This window comes from Cornus florida, unplaced genomic scaffold, assembly GCF_030987335.1.
Source record: "Cornus florida cultivar Cherokee Brave unplaced genomic scaffold, ASM3098733v1 CherokeeBrave_3.0.0_Hap2_Chr09, whole genome shotgun sequence".
NCBI classification, from domain to species: Eukaryota; Viridiplantae; Streptophyta; class Magnoliopsida; order Cornales; family Cornaceae; genus Cornus; species Cornus florida.
In genome coordinates this window covers 83,836,071-83,853,320 of record NW_026775579.1, presented here as the reverse complement: position 1 = coordinate 83,853,320, position 17,250 = coordinate 83,836,071, and the positions used below count along the sequence as shown (strand labels likewise).

Here is a 17,250-nt window from a genome sequence, read left to right as displayed (position 1 = left end):
AATATAAAATGAGATTCAACTTAACCAAACTTTGAGTAAAAGAGTGTGGTCTCACAAATGCATTCAAATCTCAATATACATGAATTAAGAATATTCATGTTTCAAGAATATAAATTTAAATAAATTCATTCATGTATCGCGCTAATCAAATAAATTCATTCAGAAAACCAAACTTCAAGTGTTAATGAATGTAAAAACGACTCCCTTGTAAGTGCAGGCACTAGGTTTTGATAATACAGACATATCCCATATAGAAGATGCCACAAATCTAGTTTACAGCAGCCAATCAAATTGCTATGAAATCCAATTAACCACACTTGGTAGAAGCATAAAAAATGGAAGATACAATGAGGTTGATTACTGAACAAGTTACTCTGTTGACCACCCAACGCAAATATACAGATTGCAAAGTCACAAACATGCTAATTTTCCATTGCTTTTAATAAAATTCCGAATTCATATACATCTACAACAACAACCAAACTTTATTTCCAACTACTTCAATGAAATAAGTATTACATTATATATAAATATGAGTATATGAATGTACTAATGTACACACATGCACACGTACAAATATGGAAAATACAGTACCTTTTCTGAACACAGTGAAATGAAGGAACCTAACGAGTTTTAGAACACCACAAAATTGCAACACCAGTCCTCAAGAAACTAAAGGAGGCAGAGGTGTATGCTTATTCCCCTTTCCACGAGGACAATGGGGGTGTGTTTGATTCCCTCCAAGTGAGTGACATGCCCCCAGTTCTATCACCTTTAACAGCATTAGCTGACGCAATACCTTCGAGTTCAGCCATGTCTTCCTTGGTTAGCTTCACGGATAAAGCACCAATGTTTTGGTTAAAGTTTTCAATCTTGGTGGTGCCAGGTATGGGGCACACATCATTTCCTTGGTGTAGGACCCAGGCCAACGCGAGCTGTGATGGGGTGCACCCCTTCCTTGCTGCCATGGCATTTACTTGCTCAAACAAGTTCTTATTATGCTTCACATTCTCAGGATGGAACTTGGGCAGAAGCTGCAAAGGATGAAACAGTAAATACTTCAATGTTTAAGAACCTACTTAACTCTTTAGGTATATTGTCCCATTCCTTAACATGTAGGCACCACATTAGCATGTCAAACCGGCATTACATGTACAAATTCAATACCAACACCGATCATGTAAATATGACTTCAAGTGAACATAGATATTAACATATTCTCAGTATACAAAATTTGGTTCCTGATCATGACTCAACAGTAAACTCTATTTTTTAAGTATTAAGAGATAAAGAGAAATTAGATGTTACATGGATAAAAACAACACGAAGAAAGGAATGCAATCCAATGTTTGTTAACAACAACACTAACCTTGCGTATGTCATTACTAGACAACTCCTCAATCATCTTGGGACCTGAAGACAAGAATCCTTGTCCCAGAGGACTGTATGCAACTATTCCAATGCCGAGTTCTCTGAACAATTATGGTGGACAAAATTATAACTTAAGTTGTCTATTATATCCTAATAGCCCTGCTAATGTTTTACGTACCTGCAAGTAGGAATAACTTCTTCCTCTGCATCTCTTGTCCATAACGACCACTCCAACTGTACAGCTGTTATCGGATGAACAGCATGTGCCCTTCTGATTGTTGAAGCAGAGGCCTCGGATAAACCTACATATTTGATTTTACCCTCTTCAACCAATTTCTTGAGTTCTCCCATCTGGCATAAAACATAAAACACGAGTACATGACATAAAATGATTAGGGAATGCTAGGTACTCGTTCAAAAAGGGATGCAAAAAAGGAAACAAATACGGAAACATTCAAAAACTGATTTAAATGATATATATAGGGGAAGAGACCTGGATACAAAGATTGTCATACCATACGAAATCATATCCTTAGTGTGATCATGCAACTTCAAAAAGAACACCACAATATACTTAACTACTTCCTTAATTACGAATTATATTCAGAAATAAAATGCAAGTCCATGGACAGGAGAAGATAACCAGAAAAAAATTGTGCTTACTAAAACAGGCAAGATTTGACAATGATTGAGAAAATCAAAAGAACAGTCCTCGGGTTATTTTCTCTACTCCCAAAGTGGTAGGTGTCCCCACAGGAAAAAACGGTGTGTGAGTTTCTTGCCAAGGAAAAAAAAAAATGTATGTCAACTCATGATTCAGGATTCACAGATCTTAGTCATGATAACTGATTATTACTTGCAGTGCAGATATATACAGTTTAACAAAACACAGATTAGTGAAATCTTTATACATGTGAACTACAAATAAATATTTCTATTTTAATTAGTTGGCCAATGTATTCCAATTTGAAGATCGAGCATGACCCTGAATTCACAGAGAGTAAAGTTCTTAATGGGGAAATATAAGACTGATAGATTAAAGATGATAAACTTCACTCTATTTGTTTCAAAATGATTTGATATATATTCTTCCCATTTCTTGTGTTTTGATCAACATATTTAAAACAATTGCATTCTTGGCTGACATTTATCAAACAGGGCGTCGACACATAGAAAACAGACAATTTGTTAACTTTCATTTCCATATCCTTAAGACTTTGTTTGGTACGGTGGGTTTGAAGGGGAAGGATAACATTAGTTATGAGGGAAAGGAAAGGGAAGGAAAAGGAAGGATAATTTTAAACCTCCATTGCGTTTGGTTGATTAATGAAGGAAAAGAAAGGGAAGGACAATAATTATGTTTGGGAAAAGAAAGGAAAAGAAATGAAAGGGAATTATTTTAACATATGGACTATTATACCCCTTTATAATTTCATGTACTTGCCAAAAAAAAATAATAATAATAAATAAATAAATAAATAAAAATTAGGGCAAATCATTTCAGCCTCCCTAATCCTCCATCTCTATTATATATATATATATATATATATATATATATATATATATATAAAGTCTTTAACTTGAGGCCATAAGAAAAGAAAAATAAAAAAATAGGGCAAAGCCTCCCCAATCTCGCTCCATCTCTGCAACTCCTTCTTAACACTGAACTTGGCCTCTCTCTCTCTCTCTACAAGAATCAGAAATTCAAAACCCATATATTTCCAGTTTATCTATCTGTTTGCAAGAATCAAAAGTTCAAACCCGTATCGATGTATCATTTCAGATTGTTCAGAAAATCCAAAACCCATATCCTTCAGTTTCCATGGCTGCTGTTCCAGTTCGGGTCGCCGTTCCAAGCTTCAATCACCGGCGGTCTCTCTCTCTCTCTCTCTGCAATCTTGAGGGTAAAATTGGCATCTGAAATCACTCATCAAGCCTCTCCTTCCCTTTCCCTTCATTTTTTCCCATTTTTAGAAGGTTAAGAAAGGCACAAGCTAACCCTCCAAACCCTTCTCTTCACTTCCCTTTCCTTCCAACAATTTTTGCCAAACACATATTTTTAATCCCCCTCCATCACCTTCCCTTCCCTTTCCTCCCTTTTCTACTCTACCAAACTTACCCTAAATTCTTATGTATAAATCAATAAGCATGAATGACAAAAATGAATTATGATCAATCTTTATAATAAATCATAATAACACAAAACAGAAATCGAACTTTCATATACGTACCGTGACTTCGATAGGGATGCTAGTGTCGACGCGATGCTGGTAATAGAGATCAATGCAATCGATGTCTAGCCGCTTCAAGCTGGCCTCGCAGGCGGCCCGGACATACGCCGGATCACCGCGAATTTTCGGCTTGCCGTCGGCGAAGCTGATACCAAACTTAGTCGCTAACTGAACTCTCTCTCTAAACCCTCCCTTGAGAGCCTGATCATAAATTAATTCCATAATCGATCAATTGGTTAAAATATTACTGTTAATTAAAGTAAATTGATTTGCAAATAAAAGTGATTATATCTGTATATGTATATTTATATGTATATAAAACCTTGCCGATTAGGATTTCATTGGTGAGGGGACCGTACAAGTCTGAGGTGTCGAAGAAGGTGATGCCGGAGTTAATGGCGTGGTGGATGAGTGGAATCATGTCGGAATCGGGCTTGGGAGAGCCGTAAAAGCAGGACATGCCCATGCAGCCTAGTCCCTGTGCTGATACTTCTAGACCTTGTGAACCTAGCTTCATCCTCCTCACTCCCGCCATCTCCTCTCCTGTATATTATACACACCTATCTCTCTCTCTCTATATATATATATGATATAGTGGCAACAGAGCAGGGTATTTACAGAGAGAGAAATAGTGTAATTGTGACTTTGATAATTTATGGGAAGATGATTGCCGGCTTACTTTGTAAGGGGAACTGGTCTTTAAAGGACCCAAAAGCTAACTGCTTACGGCATTGCTTCCGTTCCTCCAGTTCACAGTGACAGTACAGTGAACATTAAACGACCACGTGTACTTTATCTAAAACGCTAACTGCTTACGTCATTGCTTCCGTTCCTCCAGTTCACAGTGACAGTACAGTGAACATTAAACGACCACGTGTACTTTATCTAAATCCTAGTGTAATTTATTCATAATAAAAATTATTATTTAATATTTAGTTATTTTTATAATATCAATCTTACAGCTAGGTGGGTAGTTTTGGATCGTATCATCCCCGCCCTGCTGTTTAAAAGTCTTCTCCTTGTCTCTACCCAAAATTATTTAAATGGGGTAATGTCTCACCCATCTCCGCATGTTTAACTTTTTTCACGCCACCCACCCTGTCCCGTTTTATTTTCATAATTTCTTTAAAAAAATCCATAAAAAATGTTAATAAAAAATTTAACATAAAATTCAAAATTATAAAAATTCTATAATGGTAAAAAGTTTCATCAGACCAAAACTAATCAAGCTAATAATTACATTGTTCCAAACCAAAATACAAAAGTTTTAGGGTTAATTGTATATACAGAGGATACCAAAAACGAACTGGGCCACATATAGCCCCGATCAGTTGAGACCAGAGTTTGAAAGGATCATCAATCTGCCTGCATGACTGCCCAACAGGCCCAATGCTCATTTGGACCACCTCCAGTCCCAATAAGTGAGTCATCCTTCCAAAAGGACCCAAATAAAAGGCTCACAAAAGATTGACCAGTTCGGGGGTTTCTGAAAGAAGGTTATAGAACAATTGTACATTTCTATAAATAGTAACTAAAAAGAGGAAAACGTGGAGATAACGTGTGAAGTGTATGAAAATATCTTTCTAAATATAGAGAGAGTTTTTCTGGTACTTCACATACTAATAAAAACGATGGTAATTTAGTAATTTACGCACATAAACAAGGCGGGACAGGGTGGCAAAACCCAGGGTTTTACTACTAAACTCCATCTCCGTCCAAATAACTTAAATAGTCCACCAAAATCGGTTTAAGTACCCGCCCCTGACATATTGCCATCCTTACACGTGTTATATGTTACATGGAGTGCAATAATGTAACACCATATTAAATCGTTTATGCAAAGAAACTCCTTTCCAAAGTAAACTACACCAACAGGAAAATGTGCTTTTGTAGTGTGAGCATTTGAATGTTTCCTTACTTGGCCTTGTGTTAAAATAAAGATACAATGAGGTTGATCACTACCTATACTTATAAGTTGGCAGTTAGAAGCGCTAAAGCCTTGGGCCCTTACTTGCAAGTAGGAATAACTTCTACCTCTTAATCTCTTATCCATAACGATCACTCTAACTGTATAGCTGTTATAGGCTGATGAGAATGGTCTGGCCAACCATTTCTTCTGAATTAATCCCTCTTTAGCACGATGTCGGGTCAAAGGTCAATGATTGTTTCAATTTGTTAGGGATAGTGAGGGCACGGTATTGCGCGTTGTGTCGGTGTGACAGTGTGGATTCCGATGATTTGTTTTAGGTGACAGAGTGTGTTAGGTAGTACCAAGTATTTGGTATAGGGTTTACGTTATTATTATTATTATTATTATTATTTATAAATCCTGGAATGACACGTATATTATGTATTGACATAGGAAAGGACGGTAGCGTCTTTAGTTGACCTCTGGTTTGAGTAAGAACCCGGTTAGCGATTGAAACTCTCGAGTTCGGATCGTTACCCAAGGGCTTCCATCCCACCCATCATATTTATCAACTTGGAATTTTGGTCCTCAACACTTTCTTGAATAGTCATCTTCTTTACGAAGATTATTTACACCAACTAATCACACTGTTTTGTTGAAGGACCAATGGCTGACTGCTTACGTAATTGCTTCCATTCCATCTCGAGTCCGGATCCTCTGTGCGTTAATTTTGGGTGTTCTAATATCGAAAAATTATAACACCATAACCTATTTAGCACAGACATTGGACATGGACACTATATAAAAACATTATTGTAATGATATTTATATCACATATATTATTACTTCACTACTTGTCGTGATAGTATTTATATTATTTTCAAAATTACTAGTAGATTTGTGTTAAAAATATTTCGAAAGTGTGGCGAAGTGTTCGAAATAATAAAATTAATTTTTATTTATGTACACATATATAAAGTGTCATATACGTATTCAAAGAGTGTCAATGTCCGATGCATGCACGATATGGATACGGCTTTTTCGTAAAAGTATCCGTACTTTCTAAATCATAACATATAAAAAGTTGTGAACGCCATATTAATACAAAAATAATATAAAATTTCATGCAATAGAGTTATTTTGAGAATATAATCACCACGGTAACATATTACATCCGTATGCAACAGTGCAGCATTATATTAAATTAAGTGTCTAACAAATTTACATTCTATTGCCTTTCAAATTCGTTGTGTTGTATTATTAATTATGTAAAATATCAATTTAATTGCACTAGATGATCCTAGATTTGAGTTGGTACACTAAACCCTCGTCTTTCCTTTCTTCCTCTTAGACTAATTGTTATTTTTTATAAAAAATTATTTTTTATTTTGACTCTAGTTTATTTTATTTTATTGTTATTAAAACATGAGGCTCAAATAGCTATTCTTTCTAAAGATTGAAACTTGAAATGAGAAAATAAATAAATTATTATATTCCCAGACTACTCTTTTTTTTTTTTTTTTCTTCCTAGTTGGGACTCATATATACTGCCTCCACTGAGGTTCGAACTCCTAACCTCTCTTTGAAAGGTAAAAGCCTTTGTCACAGACCTGTTGATAATTCTCACACTACTCTATAACTTGAGTAATGATTTTTCTAATAATAAAAAAATAGAAACCAGCACTGTAGATCGATATGATAAAAGCTTATCCAATATACAGTTTTGTCGATGATTGCATGCATATATTCAAAATCAATTGCCAAAAAATGAAAAATAAAAATAAAACTCAATTCGATGATGAAATTGGAGCACATTCTCATTGTAGTTGATGAAAAGTTCTACTATAAATATGATTGCCGGCTTACTTTGTAAGGGGAACTGGTCTTTAAAGGACCCAAACGCTAACTGCTTACGTCAATGCTTCCGTTCCTCCAGTTCACAGTGACAGTACAGTGAACATTAAACGACCACTTGTACTTTATCTAAATCCTAGTGTAATTTATTCATAATAAAAATTATTATTTAATATTTAGTTATTTTTATAATATCAGTCTTACATTAAAGCCTAAAGCGTTTAGCAATGGCTAGGTGGCCAGTTTTGGATCGTATCATCCCCGCCCTGCTGTTTAAAAGTCTTCTCCTTGTCTCTACCCAAAATTATTTAAATGGGGGTAATGTCTCACCCGTCTTCGTATGTTTAACTTGTTTCACGCCACCCGTCCAGTGCAGTTTTATTTTCATAATTTCTTAAAAAAAATCCATAAAAAATTTAACATAAAATTCAAAATTATAAAAATTCTATAATGGTAAAAAGTTTCATCAGACCAAAACTAATCAAGCTAATAATTACATTGATCCAAACCAAAATACAAAAGTTTTAGGGTTAACTGTATATACAGAGGATACCAAAAACGAACTGGGCCACATATGGCCACGATCAGTTGAGACCAGAGCTTGAAAGGATCATCAATCTGCCTGCATGACGGCCCAACAGGCCCAATGCTCATTTGGACCACCTCCAGTCCCAATAAGTGAGTCATTCTTCCAAAAGGACCCAAATAAAAAGCTCACAAAAGATTGACCAGTTCGGGGGTTTCTGAAAGAAGGTTATAAAACAATTGTACATTTCTATAAATAGTAACTAAAAGGAGGAAAAAGTGGAGATATTGTGTGAAGTGTATGAAAATATCTTTCTGAATATAGAGAGAGTCTTTTGGTACTTCATATACTAATAAAAATGATGGTAATTTAGTAATTTACACACATAAACAAGGCAGGACAGGGTGGCAAAACCCAGGGTTTTACTACTAAACTCCATCTCCGTCCAAATAACTTAAATAGTCCACCAAAATCGGTTTAAGTACCCGCCCCGGACATATTGCCATCCTTACCCGTGTTATATGTTACATGGAGTGCAATAATGCAACACCATATTAAATCGTTTATGCAAAGAAACTCCTTTCCAAAGTAAACTACACCAACAGGAAAATGTGCTTTTGTAGTGTGAGCATTTGAATGTTTCCTTACTTGGCCTTGTGTTAAAATAAAGATACAATGAGGTTGATCACTACCTATACTTATAAGTTGGCAGTTAGAAGCACTAATGCCTTGAGCCCTTACCTGCAAGTAGGAATAACTTCTACCTCTTAATCTCTTATCCATAACGATCACTCTAACTATATAGCTGTTATAGGCTGATGAGAATGGTCTGGCCAACCATTTCTTCTGAATTAGTCCCTCTTTAGCACGATGTCGGGCCCAAGGTCAATGATTGTTTCAATTTGTTAGGGATAGTGAGGGCACGGTATTGCGCGTTGTGTCGGTGTGACAGTGTGGATTCCGATGATTTGTTTTAGGTGACAGAGTGTGTTAGGTAGTACCAAGTGTCTGGTATAGGGTTTACGTTATTATTATTATTTATAAATCCTGAGATGACACGTATATTATGTATTGACATAGGAAAGGACGGTAGCGTCTTTAGTTGACCTCTGGTTTGAGTAAGGACCCGGTTAGCGATTGGAACTCTCGGGTTCAGATCGTTACCCAAGGGCTTCCATCCCACCCATCATATTTATCAACTTGGAATTTTGGTCCTCAGCACTTTCTTGAATAGTCATCATCTTTACGAAGATTATTTACACCAACTAATCACACTGTTTTGTTGAAGGACCAATGGCTGACTGCTTACGTAATTGCTTCCATTCCATCTCGAGTCCGGATCCTCTCTGCGTTAATTTTGGGTGTTCTAATATCGAAAAATTATAACACCATAACCTATTTAGCACGGACGTCGGACATGGACACTATATAAAAACATTATTGTAATGATATTTATATCACATATATTATTACTTCACTACTTGTCGTGATAGTATTTATATTATTTTTAAAATTACTGGTAGATTTGTGTTAAAAATGTTTCGAAAGTGTGGCGAAGTTTTCGAAATAATAAAATTAATTTCTATTTATGTACACATATATAAAGTGTCATACACGTATTCAAAGAGTGTCAATGTCCGATGCATGCACGATATGGATACGGCTTTTTCGTAAAAGTATCCATACTTTCTAAATCATAACATATAAAAAGTTGTGAACGCTGTATTAATACAAAAATAATATAAAATTTCATGCAATAGAGTTATTTTGAGAATATAATCACCACGGTAACATATTACATCCGTATGCAACATGCAGCATTATATTAAATTAAGTGTCTAACAAATTTACATTCTATTGCCTTTCAAATTCGTTGTGTTGTATTATTAATTATGTAAAATATCAATTTAATTGCACTAGATGATCCTAGATTCGAGTTGGTACACTAAACCCTCGTCCTTCCTTTCTTCCTCTTAGACTAATTGTTATTTTTTATAAAAAATTATTTTTTATTTTGACTCTAGTGGGTTTATTTTATTTTATTGTTATTAAAACATGAGGCTCAAATAGCTATTCTTTCTAAAGATTGAAACTTGAAATGAGAAGATAAATAAATTATTATATTATATTCCCAGACTACTCTTTTCTTTTTTTAGTTGGGACTCACATACACTGTCTCCTGAGGTTCGAACTCCTGACCTCTCTTTGAAAAGTAAGAACCTTATACCGCTAAGCCACAGACCTATTGATAATTCTCACACTACTCTATAACTTGAGTAATGATTTTTCTAATAATTGAAAAATAGAAACCAGCACTGTAGATCGATATGATAAAAGCTTATCCAATATACAGTTTTGTCGATGATTGCATGCATATATTCAAAATCAATTGCCAAAAAAATGAAAAATAAAAATAAAACTCAATTCGATGATGAAATTGGAGCACATTCTCATTGTCGTTGATGAAAAGTTCTACTATAAATATCTTGTGGTAGTCCAATCTCCATGTCAATTGGTATTGACTTTCTCAAAAAAAATAAAAATAAATAAATAAATAAATTAATAGTAATAATTCTTTTCAACAAACAAAATGACATATTCCTATTTTATAAGGCATATGACAGGAACACAACACACACACACACACACACACACACACACACACACATTATTGGCAATGAGCTCAGTTAGTGAAACCATACAACTTGCTGGGCAAGAGCAAAAGACACAATAGGGCTTCAGAATAAGCCCAAACAAGTTAGATGTCTGAGAATATTGTTTAGGCTGAAACGAATGACAAAACTACCCTTATTCAAGCTCATTTTATTCTTTATAATTAATTTTACAAAATTAAATTAAGGGTGTTTATTGAATTTGCAAAAGCATTTTCACCGAAACAATCCGACCACGTGTCAATCTGTTATTAACTTCCGAATTCTAATATTTGTGTGTTAATGTGTCAATAACTTTGGAATTCCAATATTCGATGCCAAATATTCGTGTGCCAGAAAGATGTAATGTACAACTTTTGATAAATTGATGGTGTTTGTTGCCAAAAAAAAAATAGTAGAAGGGATTATTTTACAAGTTTTTGATAGTACACTGGGATTTAATGCAATTTGTCCAAAGTAAAATTAATTAGCAAAGCACATTCTTCCTCATGGAAGCAGTTAGGTTAAGTTCACCCTCATGGTGTAAGCATTTGAATGTTCACAAACAATGCTCATTTATTGGCATTTGATTCTGCCGTCATTACATAGCTTTTACTGCAATATGCATACATACGTTTATATATAAATACATGTGCGCGCAGACTGTGCAGACAGTCCACACACAAACACATATACTTGTACATTCTGTTTATTCTGATCTTGAACACAAAGCCAGGCACTTGTGGAAAATACACCTTTTTCTGAACAACATAGAGATGCAGGAACCCAACAAGTTCTAAAACACTACAAAATGACAACACAACCGGTCCTCAAGGAACTAAAGGAGGCAGAGGTGTGTGTTTATTCACCTTTTCACGGGAACAATGGGGGTGTGTTTAATCGCCTTTCCACGATGACAGTGGGGGAGTGTTTGATTCCCTCCAAGTGAGTGACATGCCCCCGAATCTATCACCTTTAACAGCATCAGCTGAAGCAATGTCTTCAAGTTCGGCCATTTCTTCTTTCGTTAGCTTCACGGATAAAGCACCAATGTTTTGGTTTAAGTTTTCAATCTTGGTGGTGCCTGGTATGGGGCACACATCATTTCCTTGGTGATGGACCCAGGCCAATGCGAGCTGTGATGGTGTGCATCCCTTCCTTGCTGCCATAGCATTTACTCGCTCAAACAAGTTCTTGTTATGCTCCACATTCTCAGGGTAGAACTTCGGCAGAAGCTGCAAAAGGTGATATATATACTTCAGTACTGTGACAGAACTGCAGACACACAGCATCAAAAGGACCAAATTTAGGCATATTGTCCAACTCCTTAAAATGCAGGCACCACGTAAGCATGTCACGCCTTCATACACCACTCCTTGGAGGCTTCAAGGAGGTTGTGGTTTGATGGATCATGCCAAAGAAGGTATATCAAAGCCACTACTTGTCATCCTATGTCCCCTTTACCCGGTTGGTGGTTACCACTATCTACCAAAATCAAAACTGACGAGCGACCGGAAAGAGTACAGGACACATGTTTCACTTTGAGAGTGACACTGCATTTGACATTGTGTCCTTATCATCTTAGCTATCCTTCACATTCTACTTAAGCTACACATGAGGTCATATGAAAAGATACTGCTCCATTTATGAGCAAGGGGTCCTCTCACCATCAACCCTAGACAGGGCACTGCTCTCTCAGTCACCACTTTCCTCTCGTCCCTCTCCTCCTATAACCACTCACCCCAAGTTCTACCGGCAAGAAGCTTACAAATTCGATACCCACACCTAGCATGTAAATATTATTACAAGTGGACATAGATTAACATATTCTCAGTAAGCAAATTTTGTTTCCTGATCATGATTCAACATTAAGCTCTGTATATATATATATATACATACAGACATATATATTAAGCAAATTAAAATATATATATATATTTTAATTTTATGCTTACTGCTATATAGTTCATTCAAAACTCAAAATGTTATATGCATTCACCTTACGGATGTCATCATTTGACAACTTTTCAACCAGCTTGGGACCTGAAGACAAGAATCCTTGTCCTAGAGGACTGTATGCAACAATCCCAATGCCGAGCTCTCTGAAAAATTATGGTGGACGAAATTAGAACTTAAAATTGTCTTTTACTTCCTAACTTATAAGTTAGCAATTAGCACCACTTATGCCTTACCTGCAAGTAGGAATAACTTCTTCCTCTGAATCTCTTGTCCATAACGACCACTCCAACTGTACAGCTGTTATCGGATGAACAGCATGCGCCCTTCTGATTGTTGAAGCAGAGGCCTCAGATAAACCTATGTATTTGATTTTACCCTCTTCAACCAGTTTCTTGAGTTCTCCCATCTGGCATAAGCATGTACATGACATAAAATGGATTAGGGAACGCTAGACACTCGTTAAAAAAGGAGATGCAAACAAGGAAACAAATACGGAAACATTCAAAACTAATATATATGATAGGGTGAGAGATGCGGACACAAGATGGTCAAACCATACGACAGCATATTGATCATGCAACTCTGTCAAATCATACAACAGCATATTGATCATGCAACTTTAAAAAGAACATCACAATATACTTAACTGCTTCCTTGGGGTTGGGGCAGGGGTAGATAGCCTACTATTACATTCAAAAGTAAAAGGCAAGTCGTTTGACATAAGAGAAGAAAACCAGAAAATATTTTGCTTACTAGAAGAGGCTGGATTTGACACTAATGAACTTTAAAAAATGAATTTCAACTTAGAAATCAGTGATCTTAGTCATGACACCTCATTAATCATGCCTGTTCCTATTTTAAAGTTTCAGGGTACAGATATATGTCAGTTAATAAAACGATTACTAAAATCTTTATACATGTGAAGAGCAAGACCCTAAGTATCATTCTATTCTGCCTCCACATACAACAAAATGTAAAAATGCATTAAATGGTATATACGTATGATGCATTAATCACCAAAAAAGTAAGAGTAAAATTCGAATCACCAGAAAAGAAACTACCAAAACAAGCTACACGATAGTAAATGAAACAACCAACAAATGCAACTGTAAATGAGGTAGAATTGAATGAAAGCTGCATTATGGAACAACTCTGGTCAAATTGAATGTGGAGAACTACATAATATCATTGGTAACAACTTACACAAGCCTGGTGACTAACTAGACCATTTAAAGCCTTCTAAGTAATTTACCCAAATATAAATTTTTTTTTTTTTAAAAGCCCCCTTCTAGTATGGAATTACTCATCAAAGAATAACTTAGATATTTAACAGTGCTTAACCAGGCAGCAATATGAAAAAATTGAAAGGACAGCTGATAGTAAATAATTTACAATTCTGTATATACAGAAACATACTAGACTCAATACACTGAGATATAAGTAGCATTTAAACTTATGTTACCTCAATTCCCCACCTAATAAAAATTTATGCCAAGTTTGGTTCGAGAGAAATGAAAGAGAAAACAGAAAAGAAATGGAGGGAAAGGTCATGTTGCGTTTGGTATAAAATTTTGGAAAGAGATAGAATGGAAATGGAAGGATTTGTAAGGGTTCACTAAACATTTTTGGCTGACATTTATCAAGCAGTGTGTGGGACACTTGTTAGAAAACAGGCAATTTGTTGATTTTTATTTGCATATTCTCAAATTCATATATTAAAGAAATGGAATATGATCAATTTTTATCATTAAATTACAATGATACAAAACAGAGAGCCAATAGAAAAGGAGTAACGTACAGTGACTTCGATAGGGACGCCAGTGTCAACGCGATGCTGGTAATAGAGATCAATGCAATCGATGTCGAGCCGCTTCAAGCTGCCCTCGCAGCAGGCCCGGACATACGCCGGATCTCCGCGGCCATGCACCTTGCCGTCGGAAAAGATGCTACCGAACTTGGTTCCCAATTCAACCCTCTCTCTTAACCCTCCCTTGAGAGCCTGATCATAAATTAATTCCATAATCGATCAATTGATTAAAATATTAGTGTTAATTAAAGTAAATTGATCTGCAAATCAAAGTGATTATATCCGTATGTGTATATTTATATGTATACAAAACCTTGGCGATTAGGATTTCATTGGTGAGGGGACCGTAGGCGTCGGAGGTGTCGAAGAAGGTGATGCCGGAGTTAATGGCGTGGTGGATGAGTGGAATCATGTCGGAATCGGGTTTGGGAGAGCCGTAAAAGCAGGACATGCCCATGCAGCCTAGTCCCTGTGATGATACTTCCAGACCTTGTGAACCTAGCTTCATCCTCCTCACTCCCGCCATCTCCTCTCCTGTATCTTATACACCTCTCTCTCTCTCTCTCTCTCTCTCTCTACGATATAGTGGCAACAGTGTAACTGTGACTTTGATGGGAAGATGACTGGCGGCTTACTTTGTAGAAGGGAAAGTGGTCCTTAAAAGGACCTAAACGTTGCCAAAAAAAAAAAACAAAAATAAAAGGACCTAAACGCTAACTGCTTACGTCATTGCTTCCGTTCCCTCCCATTTACATTTTACAGTGACGGTAGAGTTTAAATGGATGAACAAATATGTCAGAAGATACCATGCAGAAATAATTATAAGGGTAAATTACACAAATTACAAACAATAGATAGTTGAGAATTTATTATTTTGACTTTTACTAAATCTGTTGGAGCTGTCCAAAAGTAACTTGTGAGTAAGACTGCTAAAGAACCAAATTGTTTACTAATAGTTCGAGTTCAACTCGTTAAAAGTTTGATTCATTCGTTTAGTAAACAAGCTGAGTCCAAGTTTAACTTTCAGGCTCGTTTAATTAAATGAGCCAAACTTGAGCAACGGTGAGCTCGGCTCGCCAAGCTCGTGGATGCGCCCGTTTAGTTATCAGACTTATATTTCAAATTTTGTTACTAATGCTTAGCCCAAACACTTGAGTTTATATGGGTCCATGTAGTTGTTTGGTTATATAAACTTAAACTATATTCATTCCTGAAGCCCACGAGCTAACAAGCCCAATAACCCATGTTATCACAATTGTGGATTATTTACACTTATGCTGTACATGTTATTAACTATAACAAAATAATAGAAACATATGAAGTACGGGTACGGATACGAACACGGGATATCGGTACAACACGATACAGATACAGTAATATGATAAATTTTTTAAAAAATAAGACACGAACATGACAAGAATACATCAATAAAATAATAATATATATTTATTATATATACATTTTTATTTTTATTTAAATTAAGCTAACCAAATAATCCCTACTACTCTTAAAAAACATAAAAATCATAACTTCAAATTTTATTAAAATATAAGTTTATATCCAACAGTTGAATAAACTATCTTTATAACCAAATATATATGCTTTATAATTTATTTGTTTTTTTTTTTAACACACCTTTTAAGATAAGGTAACAATCTTGATCCTATATATCCCATTTTTCTCTCCACACTTGCTTCACTTATCTCTTCATCATCTACTCAGCCTCTCTCCCTTTCTCTGCCATTCAGTCAAGCCAAGAGTTCCCTAGAGTTCTGATGAAGCTTTCGATGGAAAATAAAAGGTTGTTCCTCTTTTTCGCCGGTAAAGCCCAACATTCACTGAAGATCTTGCTCTTTGTTCCTTTATTTTTTCCCCTGTGGTTGCTCTAGAATTCCCTTAATCTCTTCATCTTTTTAGATTTCTAAATCAGTCATCTGTGAATGAATACACAAAGACACACACACACACACACCTTCATTTTCCCTTTTTCTTTTCAAAAAAAAAAAAAATCGAACAGGTGTGTCTCCGATGTGTCCTCAGCGTGTCGGCGACATGTCTGGCGTATCCTTTGCCGTGTCTGACCTTATAAAAAATAATAAAAAATTGGACACGTGTTCGACACGTGTCCTAGCCTCGAACACGTATCCGACACTGGCATAACACCCCTTATGGGCGTGTTCGTGCTTCATAGATAGAAACCCTAACATATTCATGTCGGCAACCATCATACTCAATCCATCCATCACACATTTATGTCAGCAGCTACTCTACCGGCGACTCATGCGACAATCTTACCCAACAATAACTACTACAAGGTTATTACTCTCCGTCTCTCAACCATGTTTTCACTCTCTCTTGCCAGCCATTTTTTTTATATACCAGAATCAGATAGGGAAAAGGGTTGAACTGACCCTTGTTACTATAAAAGAAAGGGATCGAAGATTTGAGAATTTGCCAAGATTTCGATTATTGAGGATTTGCCAAGATTTCTGGAATGCGAGTTTGAGTCGAGTCGAGGCCAAGCTCATTCAAATATTGGTGAGCGGAGCTCGAGCTTGGCTAAGTTGAGCTCGCCCGAGCCCGAGCAGCCTTCTGAACGAGCTCACTCTCATAATTTCTCCTTATTTTTTACTTTTTTTTTCCTCAAATACAATTATATAACTATTAAAAAAATTCATAAAAAATGTTAATAAATAATTTAACATAAAATTCAAAATTACAAACATTCCATAATGGTAAAAGTACATCAGACCAAAACTAAACAAGTCAATAATTACATTGTTACAAATCAAAATACAAAAGTTTTAGTGTTATGGTAATTTAGTAATTTACGCACCTAAACGAGGCGGGAGAAAGTGGCCAAACCCAGGGTTTTACTACTATAACTCCATCCCCGTCCAAATAACTTAAATGGTGTACCAAAATCGGTTTAAGAGGGGCAA

The 17,250-nt window shown here is 35.8% G+C and overlaps 2 protein-coding genes across 2 annotated transcripts; both read right to left on the bottom strand.

Moving 5' to 3' along the window:
• Positions 1-467: 467 nt before the first annotated feature.
• On the bottom strand, positions 468-4,353 carry LOC132274749 (probable aldo-keto reductase 4). Its single transcript, XM_059776083.1, has 5 exons — positions 3,925-4,353; positions 3,603-3,803; positions 1,550-1,722; positions 1,370-1,472; positions 468-1,034 (listed from the first exon to the last, which is right to left on the bottom strand). Exons 1-5 carry the CDS (start codon positions 4,135-4,137, stop codon positions 696-698), a joined length of 1,029 nt encoding a protein of 342 aa, XP_059632066.1. The 5' UTR covers positions 4,138-4,353; the 3' UTR covers positions 468-695.
• A 6,745-nt stretch (positions 4,354-11,098) lies between these two features.
• Positions 11,099-14,966, bottom strand: LOC132274739 (probable aldo-keto reductase 2). Its single transcript, XM_059776076.1, has 5 exons — positions 14,622-14,966; positions 14,300-14,500; positions 12,735-12,907; positions 12,542-12,644; positions 11,099-11,777 (listed from the first exon to the last, which is right to left on the bottom strand). Exons 1-5 carry the CDS (start codon positions 14,832-14,834, stop codon positions 11,439-11,441), a joined length of 1,029 nt encoding a protein of 342 aa, XP_059632059.1. The 5' UTR covers positions 14,835-14,966; the 3' UTR covers positions 11,099-11,438.
• Between the last annotated feature and the right edge of the window lie 2,284 nt (positions 14,967-17,250).